Here is an 18,146-nt window from a genome sequence, read left to right as displayed (position 1 = left end):
ACTCATGAACATTAACATTAGCCAATGTGAGAGAGGCCTTCAGTTGCGTACAAGTTACCCTGGCGTCCTTTGTGACCTCGCTATTACATGCCTTGCTCTTGGAGTGATCTTTGTTGGTCGACCTCTCCTGGGAGGGTAACCATGGTCTTGAATTTCTTCCATTTGTACCCAATCTGTCTGACTGCGGATTGGTGAAGTCCAAACTCTTTAGAGATGGTTTTGTAACCTTTTCCAGCCTGATGAGAATCCACAATGTTTTTTCTGAGGTCCTCAGAAATCTCCTTTGTTCATGCCATGATACACTTCCACAAACGTGTTGTGAAGATCAGACTTTGATAGATCCCTGTTCTTTAAATAAAACAGGGTGCCCACTCACACCTGATTGTCATCCCATTGATTGAAAACACCTGACTCTAATTTCACCTTCAAATGAACTGCTAATCCTAGAGGTTCACATACTTTTGCCAATCACAGATATGTAATATTGGATCATTTTCCTCAATAAATAAATGACCATGTATGATATTTTTTGTCTCATTTAACTGGGTTCTTTTTATCTACTTTTAGGACTTGTGTGAAAATCTGATAATGTTTTAGGTCATATTTATGCAGAAATATAGAAAATTCTAAAGGGTTCACAAACTTTCAAGCACCACTGTATTGAGGTTAGGTGTGTGGGCATTGTTCAAGCAGATAATAGATGTAGGTCATGTGATGAGGACTAAAATAATTTTGAACAAATTTATTTTAACCCCTTAAATTCCCAGGAGTGATGGTGATTCCAGGTTGATCTTGCTCACTGTTGTTAAAATGATTTATCTTATTTATCAAATTTAAAATAGTTACTAAATTGTGTGCCTTAAAATAAAATATGGTGAGATTTTTGGGGGTTGAAATGACCTCTAATGCGATCTCAAATATGATTATATAATGAATAATTTTTAGAAATTATTTTAAAGGAATTGCACAGAGTTTTATGTTTGAAAACTGTTAGTAGGATGCTAATGTGTAGCTTTCTGTTTTGTAGCTCCTTTTCTTTACCCCAGTGGCCTCAAAGGGTGGGGTACCAAGAAAACCAACATGGAGATCACTTGGCAGGTAATTCGTGATGTAATCTGTTTCTAGTTTATCCCTCATCTTCTGTTCATCTCTTTAAACATACTAATAAATTTGGTTTATATAGCATTACAGCTGGAGAAAGGTTATCTTTTAATCAGTATATTTTATGTTCCTAGGTATTAGTCATTAGCAACAGAAACATTGTTAATGGAAAGAAACACACAAAATCCCATTCTTGGGGATACTCTTTATAGTACTTTTGTGTACTTTTATTTCATTGGCACAGGCTTTTTTTCCAAAATGATTTACAAGTGAAGCAGAATACAATTCAAGTATCTTGTTGTTCAAGTAGCTAACAATGATACATATACCACAAAACTAACAACAGACCAGAAGCAAGTGCAAAATAGAAACTTTGTGTACATCACTTAACTTTTATAATACCTATATAAAATATGTAACAAGGCTTAACTATTTACTGCAATAACACTTTCTTTGAACTAATATGAACATTTTTGATCACAGCCCCTACATGATAACCAAAGGAATGGACCTAATCTACGTTATGTGGTTTCATGGAGGAGGAAGGACTTGGAGGAGGAATGGAATAACATCACCACTTCCAATACAAAGCATGTGGTTGGTGATACAGACACTTATGTCCCCTATGAGATCAAGATCCAGGCAGTTAATGACTTTGGTCCAGGCCCTGAGTCAAGCGTTGTCATTGGCTATTCAGGGGAGGACAGTAAGTACTTGCATTTTAATTATGTTATCTTATATGTACTTGGAATACCATATGCTTCAGTTTTTGCACTTTTCTGCCAGGGCCTACAGAGGCACCTAGAGACCTCAGGGTGTCAAAGTTAAACAGCAATAAAGTGAATGTACACTGGACCCCAGTTGAGACCAGATCCATTAATGGAGAATTTAAAGAGTACAGGGTGAGTTCTTACCCTCCTTACTGACATTCATGAAGTGGATATAGCCTCCATGTCTATCATTGCACTGGAGCAAAAAGAAAGAATGTTCAGCACTGCTACTTTAAAATCTGTCACATCAGTGTTAGAGATGTCACAGATACAATATCCAGCAGAAAGCAAATCCAGTTCAATTATGTAATAAGCTAACATACTCTTTTTTTCCCTTTTAAAGATATATGGAGATGTCTTCTTTATGTTTTACTGTTAATGTTTTAATGGACACATACATATTGTTTATTTACATATTTATTTTACTAATAAATTAGTAATCAATTAGTGAAAAGTTATTATATTTAGATACAGCTAAACAATATATATCTAACAATATAACAACATTAACATACAACTTTCTTATTTTAAAGCCTTGTCCTTAAAAATGAGTGGATTAGTATCATCATCATCATCTAGCATTCAAAGCTTCAGGGTTTTTTGTCATTTCCATTTGAGAGTATGCCGTGTGCACTTGGCTGCTGCTTCTCACCGGTGTTTGCTTTTGTTTTGTTGACTTTTCGCTCTGCCTTTCCACTTGCTTTGGCAGTTTAATTTTGCTTGTCTATAACATACCTTCTTGTCTAGAGCAGGGGTTCTCAACCTTTTCTGCTTTGAGGCCCACCTATTCATACTTGTAACAAGTTGGGGCCCGTTAAAAAAAAGATCCCCAATTATTTTGAGTCATCTATTATATTAGAATCTAACAGTCTATTGTAAAGTGTATTAATGGAATGCAACATTACTCCCTGTTGTAAATGGGAGCCCAGGAATTAAATAAATGCAATAAAAAAACTGTTTTTAATTGTAGGTATTGTATTTAAAACTATATGAATGTGCCAGAAGCCAACATAAAACCATGCATGCATGACATTCTCAGTCAAAAGGGATTAATGATCCAAAAGTGGAGTCTGGTCTATTAACACAAGAACTCATTGCCAGGTTTGTGTACAACAAACAAGCAAGTTATTAAAATCAAGAAGTATACTCAAAAGAAGTGGATATAGAAACCACTCAGTGGGATAGATCCTTACATGTTAACAAAGAAGGGTTTTTCCTACAAGTTATCCATCCGTTGAGTTCCCCAACATCTCAAACTACCTGGTGCTGCAGACATCATTCTACATGTACAAACAGATGAAAATCTGGAAGAGCATGGAGGCGAACAACTTTTTATATGTGGCTGAGTTTGATCTGGGGATCAGGATACTACAAGATAGATGGATCGAAGTGCAGGAAGTGTGTTTATTAGCACACGTGATATTTACAAAAACAAAACACAAACGAAAGCAGAGTATTTAAACAGCGTTATAAACATAGATAGAAACAAACATGACAGTGAAAATACTTTGCAAAGCCTCTTTGAAAACAGTGTCCATATCTTTGCATGCTGATTGCATGCAAATTAGTATCAGGTGTTTCCCATAACGACTGGGTCCCAAGAGCATGCACAATGCGCTCCGTGAGTGGCTGCTCGAGCTGCACCAGACTCAAGTGCACAAAGGCATGATAGTCAAGTGTTCACCTATTGTGTGACCACAACTTTTAGCCCACGTGTATATTGCCATGCATCATCACCAAAATGCCTCATTTTCATCAATAAAGCACTGTGAGCTGTAATGTAACCGGAGCTTAATGAGGCGGATGTGATGTCGGATGCAAACCAGCAATTGTACCCTACTAGGAGTAAAAATTTGTTTCAACTTGGGGAAAAAAATTGCAGCCCACTAGATGGCAGTGTTGAGAAACACTGGTTGAGAGCATACGGTACCTCTACTTTCTTGCTTCATCACTGTTGCCAGTTTTGTTTGTTGAAAGTGCAGCTTTACCTGGTTGCATTTTTCACCGTTTCTAGCAGGTCGTGTAGTGAGTTTTTTGTTGGCTAACATGCATTGTATAAGTTAGCATTGTGTTGCTGTGTGGCTTTTCCCCCCCATCTCTCCTTATGACAACTGCTGGCATAGAGTATCACCACCTGTTTTTGTTTTCAGCCTGGAGCTGTGCAGCGTATTTGTATACTTTACTAAATGGCACTGCAGCTCATATACTCTCAGACCAAACTTTAATACCTTGATTGCCATACCCGCCTGGATTTCATGTTGTATAATCTGCGCTGGTCACTTGGAATTGTGCGACACCCAAGTTACATCCACCGCTTGAGAAGAGGACCCTCACTTATCAACAGTGTCTTGCAAAAGTATTCATCCCCCTTGGTGTTTGTCCTGTTTTATTGTATTACAAGTTGGAATTAAAATGGATTTGGGGGGGTTAAGCAACATTTGATTGACACAACATGCCTACCACTTTAAAGGTGAAAATTGTTGTTTTATTGTGACACAAACAATAATTAAGATGAATAAACAGAAATCTGGAGTGTGCATAGGTATCCCCCCCCAAAAAAAATCCAAAAAAGTCAGTACTTTGTAGAGCCACCTTTTGCTGCAATTACAGCTGCAAGTCTCTTGAGGTATGTCTCTATTAGCTTAGCACATCTAGCCACTGGGATTTTTGCCCATTCCTCAAGACAAAACTGCTCCAACTCCTTCAAGTTAGATGGGTTGCGTTGGTGTACAGCAATCTTCAAGTTATGCCACAGATTCACAATTGGATTGAGGCCTGGGCTTTGATTAGGCCATTCCAAGACATTTAAATGTTTCCCTTTAAACCACTCCAGTGTAGCTTTAGTAGTATGTTTAGGGTCATTGTCCTGCTGGAATGTGAACCTTTGTCCCAATCTCAAACCTCTGGCTGACTCAAACAGGTTTTCCTAAAGAATTGCCTTGTATTTCGTGACATCCATCTTTCCTTCAGTTCTGACCAGCTTTCTTGTCCCTGCAGATGAAAAACATCCTCGCATCACGATGCTGCCACCACCATGCTTCAATGTAGGAAAGGTGTTCTCAGGGTGTTGGGTTTGCGCCACACATGGCATTTCCCATGATGGCCAAAAATATCCATTTTAGTCTCATTTGCCCAGAGAGGCTTTTTCCATGTGTTTGGGGAGTCTGCCACATGCTGTTGGGCAAACTCCAAATGTGTTTTCTTCAGCAATGGCTTTTTTCTGACCACTGTTCCATAAAGCCCTAGTCTGTGGAGTGTATGGCTTAAAGTGGTCCTATGGACAGATACTTCCATGTCCTCTGTGGATCTTTGCAGCTCCTTCAGTAGTTATCTTTGGTGTCTTTATTGCATCTCTGATTAATGCCCTCCTTGCCTGGTCTGTGAGTTTTGGTAGGTGGCCTTCTCTTGTCAGGTTTGTAGTGGTGCCATATTCTTTCCATTTTGCTATAATGGATTTAATGGTGGTCTGTTATAAAAACAATATCCCAAAGTTTGGGGTATTGTTTTTATAACCCAACCCTGACCTATACTTCTTCATAACTTTGTCTCTGACATGTTTGGAGTGCTCCTTGGTTTTCCTGTTGCTTGCTTAGTAGTGGTTCAGAGTCAGGGTCCTTCCAGAACAGGTTGTTCTATTTCCTTCACTCCAGACCGCCAGGGCGGTGCTGAAAGCACTAGTGGAAGCATCTTTGCATCTGCGCGTTTTGAGAACCACATACAAAAGTTGTCATCTCATGACGTATGACGTGCTTGCCTACATAAGGCAACATCCCACGTCATTTGGCCTCTTCTTTTTTCTTGCGTTGGAATCGCATCTCTTCTATTGGAATTCTGTGTGTGTTATCAGTTAACTGTGGGAATACCTGCGACAATCTACAGTGCAGCTCATGACTGAAGAGGACTTCAGTGGGACTCGACTCCACGTGAGCTGTTTGGTCGCTAAGGTAACTTGGTTAACATTATTTTGAGATTGTTTTATGTATCGATAGTCACTGAATCTTGGCTGCCAAGTTTTCAGGGACAGCTATTATATTGGTCTTGTCACAAACTGTTCGGTTGCCGGCAGGTTTGTCAGTGTTGAGTGAGTTAGCGAATTGGTTGCCAATAACGTTAATGTGTACTTACAATTTTACATGAGCATCGGTTTTCTGGTTGCTAGTAAATCGTTGTCTGTAGCGGTAAAGTTGCGCTTGCGAACTCACTAGCCTTGGTTGCCAGGCTAGCAAGCAGCGCTACACCTTGCTTCTTTTCTTAAAAAAAAAAAAAATTGTGGGTGAGTAGACACTGAGTTCAGTGTCTACTCAGTGAGGTGTTCCACTTGCCCCAACCTAATGGAGGTGCTGGATGCACATGATCGCTGCGCAGAGTGCCTTGGCATGCAACATCTAAGGGAGGCAATGTCTGATCCATGCCCTTCCTGTGCGTTAATGCCGCTTACTGTTAGACAGGCGTGGTTGGCTGGTATGGAACGTGCGTCTAGCAGTTTTCTTCTCTTGGATTCTCAGACACAGCGTAAGCGTAGGCTTTCACTACCAGTGCATGCAAAACAGCGCAAAAAATCTAAGTCTTCTGAGTTAGAGCGTAAAGTGGAACTGCTCTCATCTACAGTGGAGCGTCTGCTGCCTCTGCTTGCAAGGCCCCCCCCCTACAGTAGGGGCACAGGTAAGTACTGTAGAGGAACAGCCTGCACTGCCTGCCTCCTTGTCACCCGTTGGCTCATGTTCTCAGCCACCTGATCAAGAGGAAGTGATGTCTGTGGCTGCCTCAGACACCTTTTTCAGTCAGTCTTCTTCCTTGGTGTAGCCACCAAGCGAAGTCCTGCCAGGTGTTGAGCCCCGTGATTCAGGAAGTGATGTTACCTCTGGGCGATCTGGGGAGTCTGCCTCAGTGGTGGGTTTGGTGGAGGCTACACTGAAGACTTTGCTTGCACGTTTCCAGTTGGACACCCCAGCGCCTCCTACTGGATCTGAGAACATGTTCCTGTGCCGTGTTCAGCGCGCCTCTCTGGTAATTCCACAATGTCGTGAGCCCTGGAGGCTGCTACGAAATCTGCCCGTCCAGACCAGATGTCTCGCATGCTTGTGGCGATGCAGGACCCCGGTGCTGTTGGTTTGGGTAGCATGCCAGTAGTCAAATCAAGCGTTGCTTCGCTCATTGTGTCTCCCGATGAAGCACTTTGGGAGCAGGTGCGTTGCCCTAACGCTGAGTGCCGCCGCACAGACGAGCTACTTTCTCGTGCTTACAACTCTACTGCCTTTCTTGGCAGGGTGTCTAACTCACTGGCACACATGCTTGTTATGCTGCACTCAACACTCAACACATCATCGGCAGACCCACTGATGGCTGAGGTACTGGAACTTGCATTGCACGCTATGGGTGTCATTGCCAACCAGTGTGGCACTACCTTGGGCACCTTGCTGCAAGCCCGTCAACAAGTGTGGTTGGCTCAATCGCCTCTGCCAGAAGTATGCAGGAACAACCTGAGGCACCTCCCACTGGCACCTGGACAGGTCTTTGAGCCAGCAGCACAAGAGGCCCTTGACAGACGTGTGTCTGTTACAGAGTCTCACTCCCGTCATGTGGGCGTAGCACCCACCTTCAGAGCTCCGCCCAACCCTTCTGCCTTACGCTTTAGGCATGTGGCCCCTAGAGCTGCACAAAGGTCTCCCCATCGACCCCAGCAGTGGGCCCCCAATCCCTCACCTCCCTCGGCCAGGCAGGGTGGCGCTCAGCCACACGTGAGTTTTCGCCCTTTTTGACAGACAGGTCCTCCCCGCCGTCCCCCCCCCCATCCCTTCCGAAAAACGTAGACAGGACCACTGACAGGTCAGGGCCAGTAGCAGGAGTTTTTACAGGCAGCCAGCTAGTGCGTTGGTGTGAAATAACAACCAACCAATGGCTACTCACAACCCTCTCAGAAGGGTACCACCTGCAATTCCGCCGCCGGCCACCAGTGCATTCGGGTGTGAGGCAGACAGTTGTAACCAATCCAAGACAGACAGAAGCCTTGTCGAGAGAAGTTCAGTTGTTACTACAAAAAGGAGCCATAGAGATGGTCGACCCCATTGTTCACCCAGGGGGGTTCTTTTCAGTTTATTTTCTCGTTCCAAAGAAAGACGGCGGGTTCAGGCCGATTTTAGATTTAAGAAGGGTAAACCGTTTCTTGAAGGTGCTTCCTTTTCGAATGCTACGAACATCAGATGTACTGCAAGCGGTCACAAACCAGGACTGGTTTGTGACCGTAGATCTCGAGGACGCCTATTTTCACATACCCATTGCCGCGGACCACAGGCGCTTCCTTCGTTTTTCGTTCATGGGAAAGATTTTTCAGTTCAGAGTTCTCCCCTTTGGACTTTCTCTGGCACCAAGGGTGTTCTCAAAATGCGTCCAAGTAGCACTAGAACCCCTTCAGAAGGAGGGCATAAGAGTGCTCCCTTACTTGGACGACTGGCTTCTTTGTGCGGCATCGCCTGAACAGGCCAGGGAACATGCTCACCGGTTGCTACTACACATTACGGCTCTGGGGTTCAGGGTGAACCAGAGGAAGTGCAAACTGGTCCCAGTCCAGGCAACACATTTCATTGGCCTTGCCCTGGATTCAAACACTATGCTGGCCAGTCCCACGCCAGACAGAATAAGTTCAATTCTCACTGGAGTGAACCACCTTCATGTCGGGGGAACTCAGCGTTATGTTTCTCTCCTTCAGCTGTTGGGGAAACTCACAGCGGCCTCAGTAGTCATTCCTCTGGGTCTTCTGTGGCTAAGGGCTTTTCAGAGATGGTTTCTTCAACTACGTCGGTGTCCAGTGCGAGACAGACACATGAGGGTGAGAATAACACGCTGTTGCATGCTCACGCTAAGACCTTGGTCCCAGGCACACTTTCTCACTCATGGAGTTCCACTTGGTCCCCCACTGGGAAGGTGGGAGGTTATCCGGACAGATGCTTCCCTCATGGGTTGGGGTGGAGTCTGGCGTCGGCAAGGTGTAAACAGCACCTGGCCTGCTCCGTGGCGCACGTCCCACATCAACACACTGGAGTTGATGGCGGTGTTTCTGACGTTGCGCCACTTTCAGGAAGTGCTACAGGGCAAACATGTATTGGTACGTACAGACAATGTGGCAACTGTTTTCTATATGAATCATCAGGGGGGCACAAGGTCTGTAGCTGCGCTTCAGGTGGCTCACAGTCTCCTAGTATGGGCTCAGGACAACCTCCTTTCCATAAGAGCATCTTATCTACCTGGATGCCTAAACAGTGTGGCAGATGCTCTGTCACGCGGCAAGGTGTCTCAAGGGGATTGGAAACTGCATCCAGACACGGTGGAACAGATCTGGAAAACCTATGGGAGAGCGACTGTGGACCTGTTTGCGAGCAGTCAGACAACTTATTGTCCAACATGGTTTTCCCTGGGGAAAGAAACGACAGCGTTGGGCCAGGATGCTCTGGCCCACGACTGGCCGTGGGCCATCTTTTATGCCTTTCCCCCTCTACCACTGTTGTGGAGGACTCTCTGCCGTATGCGCGATCACAGTCACCATGTGCTATTGATAGCCCGTCATTGGCCATCTAGGCCATGGTTCCAGCTCCTGCTGTCACTACTAGTGGGACCCCCTTGTCAGCTGCCCAACAGGCCCGACTTGCTGATGCAGATGGAGGGCAGGATTCAACACCCATGTTCCGAATGCCTGAAGCTCTGGGTGTGGCCCTTGGGGCCCTGGGGCTACTACTGGAGTTTTCAGAAGGGACCAGGAACACTGTGGTGAATGCACGTGCAGAATCTACCCGACGCTTGTATGCAGGCAAGTGGAAGGTGCTCTGTGATTGGTGTGCGGAACGCAACATCGACCCCCCCCGAAGCTGCTCTGTTCCACAGACTTTAGATTTCCTGCAGCACCTTTTAGAGCTTGGCAGGGCTGCATCTACACTTAAGGTGTATGTTGCAGCACTAACAGCCCACCGTTCAGAGGTTGGAGATGTTTCACTTGGGTCCCACCGGCTAGTGATAGCCTTTTTGAGAGGGCCATTTCGTCTTAATCCTCCTCATTTTGTGTGGAGTCCGTCATGGGATCTGAACACTGTGCTCGAATCCCTTTGCTTGCCTCCTTATGAGGCCCTGTCAGCAGCTGACATTAAGTGGCTATCTGTTAAAACAGCTTTTCTTCTTGCCATCACAACAGCCCAGCATGTGAGTGAGCTACATGCCCTCTCAGTGAGTACTGTTTGTCTTCGTTGGGGTCCTATGTTTGACAGTGTTTCATTGTGGCCTAACCCAGCTTTCCTCCTGAAAGTCTTATCTCCCCAGTTTAGCAACCAGCCGATTTTGCTGACTGCTATACCGGCGGACAGGACGTACGTACGTGCAGACTTGTGCCCTGTCAGGGCTCTGAGGTTTTATTTTGATAGGACGGCAGCCTTTCGTATGACAGACCAATTGTTTGTTTGTTTTGGTGGTGCTCAGAGAGCAAGGCCTCTGTCCAAGCAGCGGCTCTCCCGTTGGGTTGTGAAGGCAATCACCTATGCCTGTGAATCTATGGGACGTACTGTGCCCTCTCCTGTCCGCTGCCATTTGACGCATGCTCAGGCAACATCATGGGCAGCTCTCCGGGGCGTACCACTCTCTAACATTTGTGCTGCTGCAGCTTGGTCCAATACATGTACATTTGCCTGGTACTACAGGCTAAATGTTGCGTCCATGCCATTGCTGTGTGCAGCTGTTATTCCAGAAGGTGGTGATGCTCTTCTGAATTCCTCGTGACTGGGTTGGTATTTGTCTTCCAGTAGTGCTTTCAGCACCGCCCTGGCGGTCTGGAGTGAAGGAAATAGAACGCTGGTTACGAATGTAACTGTGGTTCTATGACTAAGTGGAAGACCGCCAGGGTCTTTGGTCACTCGGATTGTGCGAGAATGATCTTGAGGCCAAATGACGTGGGATGTTGCCTTATGTAGGCAGGCACGTCATACGTCATGAGATGACAACTTTTGTATGCGGTTCTCGAAACGCACGGATGCAAAGATGCTTCCACTAGTGCTTTCAGCACCGCCCTGGCGGTCTTCCACTTAGTCATAGAACCACGGTTACATTCGTAACCAGTGATTTATACAGACATTATGTGACAGATCATGTGATACTTTGATTGCACACAGGTGGATCTTAATCAACTAATTATATAACTTATGAAGTGAATTGGTTGGACCGGTTCTTATTTAGGGGTTCCAAACTAAAGGGGGTGAATACCTATGTACATTCCGGATTTCTGTTTTTTCATCTTAATGATTGTTTGTGTCACAATAAAACAACAATTTGCACCTTTAAAGTGGTAAGCATGTTGTGTAAATAAAATGGTACTAACCCTCCAAAAATCAATTTTAATTCCATCTTGTAATGCAACAAAACAGAACAAACACCAAGGGGGATAAATACTTTTGCAAGACACTGTATGGCTCTGATTCACTGATCCCGACTGTATTGATATACAAATATTTTAAGTTCGTTTCTTAGACAAGTATATTTTTTAAGTTTGTTACCTTGTTAACAGTTTCGGCGAGAATCTCCCGCCTTCTTCAGAAACAGTCACCAGATGTCGAGTGGTGACGTGCCTTATCAGCTGATGTTGCGTGCAGGAGGCGTGAACGTCCCGCCCAATTTGACAGGTAGTCCACGCCTCCTGCTGTCAGGTCGCTCCTCCAGGATGGCGCTCCAGGTGTGCGACAGTGCATACGCTCCCTCGTCCCGGTTCATCGTCCTCTGTGCCCGCTTGCGTATCTCCACTGCCTCTAAAATCCAACGCTGGAATCTATTTTCTTCAGCGCGAATGACTCTGGCCTCTTCCCAATTCATTATGTGATTTTGCCGTTTGCAGTGGTCTGAAATGGCTGATTTTAGGTTTTCTTGGTGTGCTTTTTCTTTTTCGGATCTTGTGAGTCTTCTTGTTGTTTCTTTTTCACATTCTAATTGGTGTTCTTTCCTTCGAGTATGGAAGCATCTGCCCGTTTCACCAATATAGACTTTATTACATGAACGGCAAGGGATTTCATAGATGACGTTGCATTTATTGTCCAGTTGTATTTTGTCTTTGGGGTGAACTAGCAGCTGTCGGAGGTTCTTGTATGGTTTGACCGGGGTGTTGATGTGGTATTTCCTCATGGATCGTTGGATGCGTTCTGTGACTCCTTTTATGTACGGTAGTGTGACAAAGCCTCGGTTTGTTTTGTCGGTGTTTTTTCTTGTTTGTTTATTTTCTTTTATTTGTGTCTGTAATTTCCCTTTCCGAATTGCCCACGGTGGATATTGGCAGTTTTTTAATGCCTGTTGGATGTGTTGTTCCTCCTCCTGTCTGTCTTTCTCCTCCGTGATGGTCTGTGCTCGGTCGTATAGTGTTCTGATTACTGACATTTTGTGTGCGATGGGATGTTCAGATGTCCAGAGAAGATATTGGTCGGTGTGTGTAGGTTTTCTGTATGTTGTAATTCTAATGTTCCCTTCTTCTGTGTGGTGTATTTTTAAGTCCAAAAAAGCTATTGTCTTGTCCGTTTCCTCTTCGTGTGTGAATTTGATGTTGCCTGTCTTGTCTATGGAGTTTAAATGATCCGTGAGTTGTTGTGTGTGGCCTGTTTTGGTTATTTCAAGAATGTCATCAACGTATCTTTTCCAGAAGATAGGTTTGCAGTCATCCGGTGCTGTTTCTATGGCTCGGGTTTCCAGATCCTCCATAAAAAAGTTACATAGAGTGGCAGATAGCGGGTCCCCCATTGCAAATCCCTCTTTTTGTCTATAGATTATGCCTCTAAATTGGAAAAATGTGGAAGTGGAAATGAAATGTAATAGTTTTGTTATGTCCTGTACTGTAAGTTTTGTGCGTTTTTTCAGGGTTCTGTCTGCTTTTAACCGGTTTTCTACTATGTTGAGAGTGTTTGTGACCGGTGTTTTTGTAAAGAGGGATATGACGTCATGCGATACAAACATTTCATCCTTTTTTATCTTGATTTCCTTTAATTCTTTCGCCAGTTGTTTTGAGTTTTTGCAGTGGTATTCCGTGAGTCCGAGGAGTGGTTTGATTATGTCTGCCAACGTCTTGGAAAGGTTGTAAGTAACTGATCCTATACTGTCTACTATGGGTCTTAGTGGTGCTCCGGGTTTATGAATTTTCGGTGTGCCGTATATCCGGGGGGTGATGTTTGCTGTGGGGATGAGGTGGTTGTATGTTTGTTTATCGATTTTGTTGTCATCCAGTAACGGTTTGAGTAATAGCTTTAGTCTTCTTTTCTTTTCCTCCGTCGGGTCTTTTTTTAATACTTCATATGTGTTTGGGTCCGTGAGCATTTCATTCATTTGTTTTGCATATTGATTAGTGTCCATGATAACCGTGGTCCTCCCTTTATCAGCCGGTAATATTGTTATTTTCTTGTTCTTTGTGAGTGTTCTGATGGCTTCCATTTCCTGTTTGGTTATGTTTCTGGGTGGCGGTTTAGCTGAGGTGAGGATGCCTGCTATTTCATTCCTTAATGCGGCCTTCTGTCCTTGGTCCTGTATCATGTTGCACGCTAGTTCCGTGGCTAATACGAATTCTTCATGCGGGATTTTATTTGGTGTGATGGCATAGTTTAGTCCCCGTGAGAGTATAGTGCGTTCTGCTGTTGTTAGTGTATGTTTAGACAGGTTGCAAATCCAGTTTTCGTTTGTTTGCTTGTCCTTGCATTTATTTTGTTTCTTATTGATAAGTCTGTTCAGTTTTTTAATATGGCGTGTTTTTGTTTTTGAAAACTCTTGTTCTTGTATTGCATTCAGATGTTCTTCCATATTTTTTTCCATGTCACTGCTGAATTTGAACCGGCGTTTGAATTCTTGTTTTCTTTGTGCTATTTCTGTGTTTAAATTGTTGATTTTGTTAGTCGTGCATCTGATTCTTTCTCTTACCAGAGTCATTCGCGCTCTTTCGATGGTCCTTTCCGCGTTTCTTGTTGGTATCGGATTTTTTATGTAGAGGCTTGCTGGAATGACGCCTTCGTCGCGGCAGCGGAGATTGAAGCGGAGATGGTTTCTTTGTCGCGCCAATTTTTTTCCTAGCTTTTCCAGGTAGCGTACCTCTTTGGCACAATCTTCTCCATAACTTATTTTTAATACGTAGTGGATGTTCATTATGTCTAACTATTACAAATATTTTAAGTTCGTTTCTTAGACAAGTATATTTTTTAAGTTTGTTACCTTGTTAACAGTTTCGGCGAGAATCTCCCGCCTTCTTCAGACCAATATCTTCTCTGGACATCTGAACATCCCATCGCACACAAAATGTCAGTAATCAGAACACTATACGACCGAGCACAGACCATCACGGAGGAGAAAGACAGACAGGAGGAGGAACAACACATCCAACAGGCATTAAAAAACTGCCAATATCCACCGTGGGCAATTCGGAAAGGGAAATTACAGACACAAATAAAAGAAAATAAACAAACAAGAAAAAACACCGACAAAACAAACCGAGGCTTTGTCACACTACCGTACATAAAAGGAGTCACAGAACGCATCCAACGATCCATGAGGAAATACCACATCAACACCCCGGTCAAACCATACAAGAACCTCCGACAGCTGCTAGTTCACCCCAAAGACAAAATACAACTGGACAATAAATGCAACGTCATCTATGAAATCCCTTGCCGTTCATGTAATAAAGTCTATATTGGTGAAACGGGCAGATGCTTCCATACTCGAAGGAAAGAACACCAATTAGAATGTGAAAAAGAAACAACAAGAAGACTCACAAGATCCGAAAAAGAAAAAGCACACCAAGAAAACCTAAAATCAGCCATTTCAGACCACTGCAAACGGCAAAATCACATAATGAATTGGGAAGAGGCCAGAGTCATTCGCGCTGAAGAAAATAGATTCCAGCGTTGGATTTTAGAGGCAGTGGAGATACGCAAGCGGGCACAGAGGACGATGAACCGGGACGAGGGAGCGTATGCACTGTCGCACACCTGGAGCGCCATCCTGGAGGAGCGACCTGACAGCAGGAGGCGTGGACTACCTGTCAAATTGGGCGGGACGTTCACGCCTCCTGCACGCAACATCAGCTGATAAGGCACGTCACCACTCGACATCTGGTGACTGTTTCTGAAGAAGGCGGGAGATTCTCGCCGAAACTGTTAACAAGGTAACAAACTTAAAAAATATACTTGTCTAAGAAACGAACTTAAAATATTTGTAATAGTTAGACATAATGAACATCCACTATGTATTGATATACGATCAAATTTGCCAGTGCAACACTAAAGTCATCTGAGAAATTAATCATGACTATCTTTTGTCCTCTTCCAAAACTATCTGCACCTTCCCCATCCAGCTGTCTCAACTTCAGTCTCACCCTGTTGATCACTCTGTCCTTTACCAATAAAGCCTTGCTGACCTATGACCTCACCACCCATAAAAACATAGACATGTTTTTCTTCCAGAAAGTTGGCAAGAACCTGGTGACCTATTTACATTTAAACATGATGGTTCCTGCTGGCTACAGCTACCTATCAAAACTCAGATTAAAAGGAAGAGAAGGTGGCTTGGCTGTGGTTTATCAGTCTGGTTTAAAAGTTAAAGAACTTTAATTATTTGATGTGAAATCTTTTGAATATGTTGATCTGAAGGTTATTTCCTCCCCTCCTGTTGTTGTTAGTCTATTACCCTCCCCAAGCTGCTGCTAGCTTTTTGTCAGACTTTAATCAACTCCTTACAATTATCTCATCCCTTTGCCCTGACATAATTATCCTTGGTGACATGTTGACACTCACTGCTCCTTCACATTCAAGTTCATTTCAGTATTAGAGTGTTTTGACATCGTACAGCATATTGACTTTTCAACTCACATTCATGGTCATATTCTTGATTTGATCTGTTCAACTGATTTGAGTGGCATCTCTGTCTCTGGTTCAGTTTCTGGTATCTCTGATTGTAAACTTATTGAATGCATCTTTCACATTACATCTCCTCCTCTAGATTAAATCTCTATCACTTTCTGTAATCTTAGGTCTATCAATTCCAGTTGGTTTCCTGCTTCTCTTCTGTCCCCATCCCTGTCTGACTTACATAAACTCTTCTCCCCTGATGATATGGTTTCCCTTTACACTATCTCTGCATTACTCAATGATCTAGCCCCTTTAAAGAATAAGCTTGTTCCAGCCACTTGCACTTGTCCTTGGTTTACTTCTGAGTTTAGAGTAATGAAGGTCACTAGCCTTGAGCATTTTTTTAAGAAAACTGGCCTCACTGTCCACTCACTACTATACACTGAACATATCCACAAGTATAGGGATGTCCTAAATGCTGCTCGATCCAACTATAACTCCTCCATAAGAAATAGTGCTATTTCTAGGCCAAGAACACACTTCAGAACTGTTAACTAACTCCTTCAACCTCCTGTACTAGCATGCTCTAATACAGCTAAGTAATGTGAGGCATTTTTACATTATTTTAATAACAAACTTGACCAAATCTATTGATGTTTTCCTTCTAGTTCCCATTCATTTTCACCCATTGATGTTCCTATTCCACCTACAAAACTCACTTGCTGTACACCTGTTGACTCTCTGTCACTGAACTCCTCATTAAGTCTAATCCTTCCTCCTGTCTGCTTGACCCTGTCCTCACCCCACTACTTAAGACACGTTCATCTATAATTAGCAGGCTTTCGTCTAAACGGGGGAACAGGGGCGCTGCGCCCTCTTACTCTCGGCGTGCGCCCCCTTACCGACTCCGTGAAAACATCCCAGCAACACTATGTGACAATGTGTCTGATCATCAAATACATTATAATTGCTCCAAAAATATTCCAATCATAGTAGATACACCGCCAGACGATGCAAAAACAATCCGAATTGGCGTTTTCCAGACTGAGGCGCCATGTTGTTTAGTTGTCACGGCTGCTCTCACGAGATTTGACATGGGTTACATATAAGGTCAGCTGACTTGTAGAGCGAGATTTCTGAAGACTGAATGACCTTTCACCCACCAGCGCGGGAGCTTTTGACAGAAGTAGTGCGCGAGTTGTTTAAATGCCCAAGTGTCATCAAAAAGATGTCATCCCGCGGCACGAAACGGAAGAAAGCCAAAGACTGTCCGGGGCAGAAGAAGATTACTTCTTTCTTTTTCAATGTTGACAGACAATTTGTTACAATTTCCCTCTCAGATAGCCTCAGAATGTCCCATTGGAGCATTTTTCAAAGGCTTTGCACGGCAGGGGGGGACAACCGGCACCATCCCCCCCGCTTCGCTCCCTCGCCATGGTGAGCGCCCTCATACTAAATTTTTCTAGAAAAAACCCTGATTAGTACTCCTATTGCCGTAGTGATAAATACATGTCTCTCTTCTGGCTCTGTCCCTAGTGCCCTTAAAACTGCTGCAATTACCCCTCCTGAGTTGGATCCAACATCTCTTTCCAGTTATACATCCATCTCAAATCTATCCTTTCTAGCAAAATTGATGGAAAGAGTGGTAGCTATGCAACTCTGTACCTTTCTTAACTCATTCCTTACGGAATACTTCAATTTTTTTCAGTCACGTTTTGATGGAATACTTTTTGTGAAAATCACGAATTTAATAGGTACATTCAGTTAAATGTCTCTATCTCCATAACAAATTATTTTAGAGGTAGAAAAGTATACATTTACCGAGTCCTTGAAACCTATCCTTTCTAAATATGGAATTATTTTTGTATAATTCTGAAGTAGTGTGAAAGGGTACCGTTGCTGTCCCACTTCCACTAAGCGTCACCACCAAATGAGTACAACGAGAACGAAAGTTTTAAAAGTAAATGAGTGTAATTTATTTTACAATGCGGAGAAGTACTCAAAATGCAAACAAAAAGACTTTCAAAATGAAACCAAACGGGCCATCATAGGCATAACTAAATAAACACACATAGAACTGGAAGGCAACCTCACGACAAGTTGCAACAACAGTGCTTACAGTTCACAGTTCTCAATTCTCAATTCTGAATTACAAGGGTCTCACCTCCACCAGAGCCTGTCAAAAAAAAAAAAAACTAACAAAGAAAATACAGCCCTTTAAATATCCCACCAATTACCCTCTGATTGGCTGAGCCCACAATATGCGGAGTGCTATGATTGGCTGAAATACAATGCACAGTAATACAATAACTGACAGGGATAGGAAAAGTAATAATCCTATAATTGGCCAACTTACCTCCTAAACACAACCACCAATGAAAACCAGTGTAAATGATTGGATGAATCCATTCACCACAGAGGTACAAACCAAAACAAA

The 18,146-nt window shown here is 43.5% G+C and overlaps 1 protein-coding gene across 20 annotated transcripts in view; it reads left to right on the top strand.

The window, feature by feature from the left end:
- Window positions 1–18,146, top strand: part of nfasca (neurofascin homolog (chicken) a) — a 307,192-nt gene that overhangs the window by 217,258 nt on the left and 71,788 nt on the right. For all 20 annotated transcript variants that reach the window (XR_009651631.1, XR_009651633.1, XR_009651632.1 and 17 more), the window contains 3 exons: window positions 1,028–1,098; window positions 1,585–1,807; window positions 1,888–2,003. Coding sequence is in view for 17 of the 20 variants with exons in the window: in XM_060910012.1 (XP_060765995.1) it covers window positions 1,028–1,098; window positions 1,585–1,807; window positions 1,888–2,003 (410 nt within the window). In the remaining 3 variants the exon portion in view is untranslated. The remainder of the gene's footprint in view (window positions 1–1,027; window positions 1,099–1,584; window positions 1,808–1,887; window positions 2,004–18,146) is intronic.

The sequence above is a fragment of the Neoarius graeffei genome, chromosome 26 (genome assembly GCF_027579695.1).
Source record: "Neoarius graeffei isolate fNeoGra1 chromosome 26, fNeoGra1.pri, whole genome shotgun sequence".
Taxonomy (NCBI): domain Eukaryota; kingdom Metazoa; phylum Chordata; class Actinopteri; order Siluriformes; family Ariidae; genus Neoarius; species Neoarius graeffei.
The sequence above is the reverse complement of the archived record's forward strand: the minus strand, read 5'-3'. Positions and strand labels throughout refer to the sequence as shown.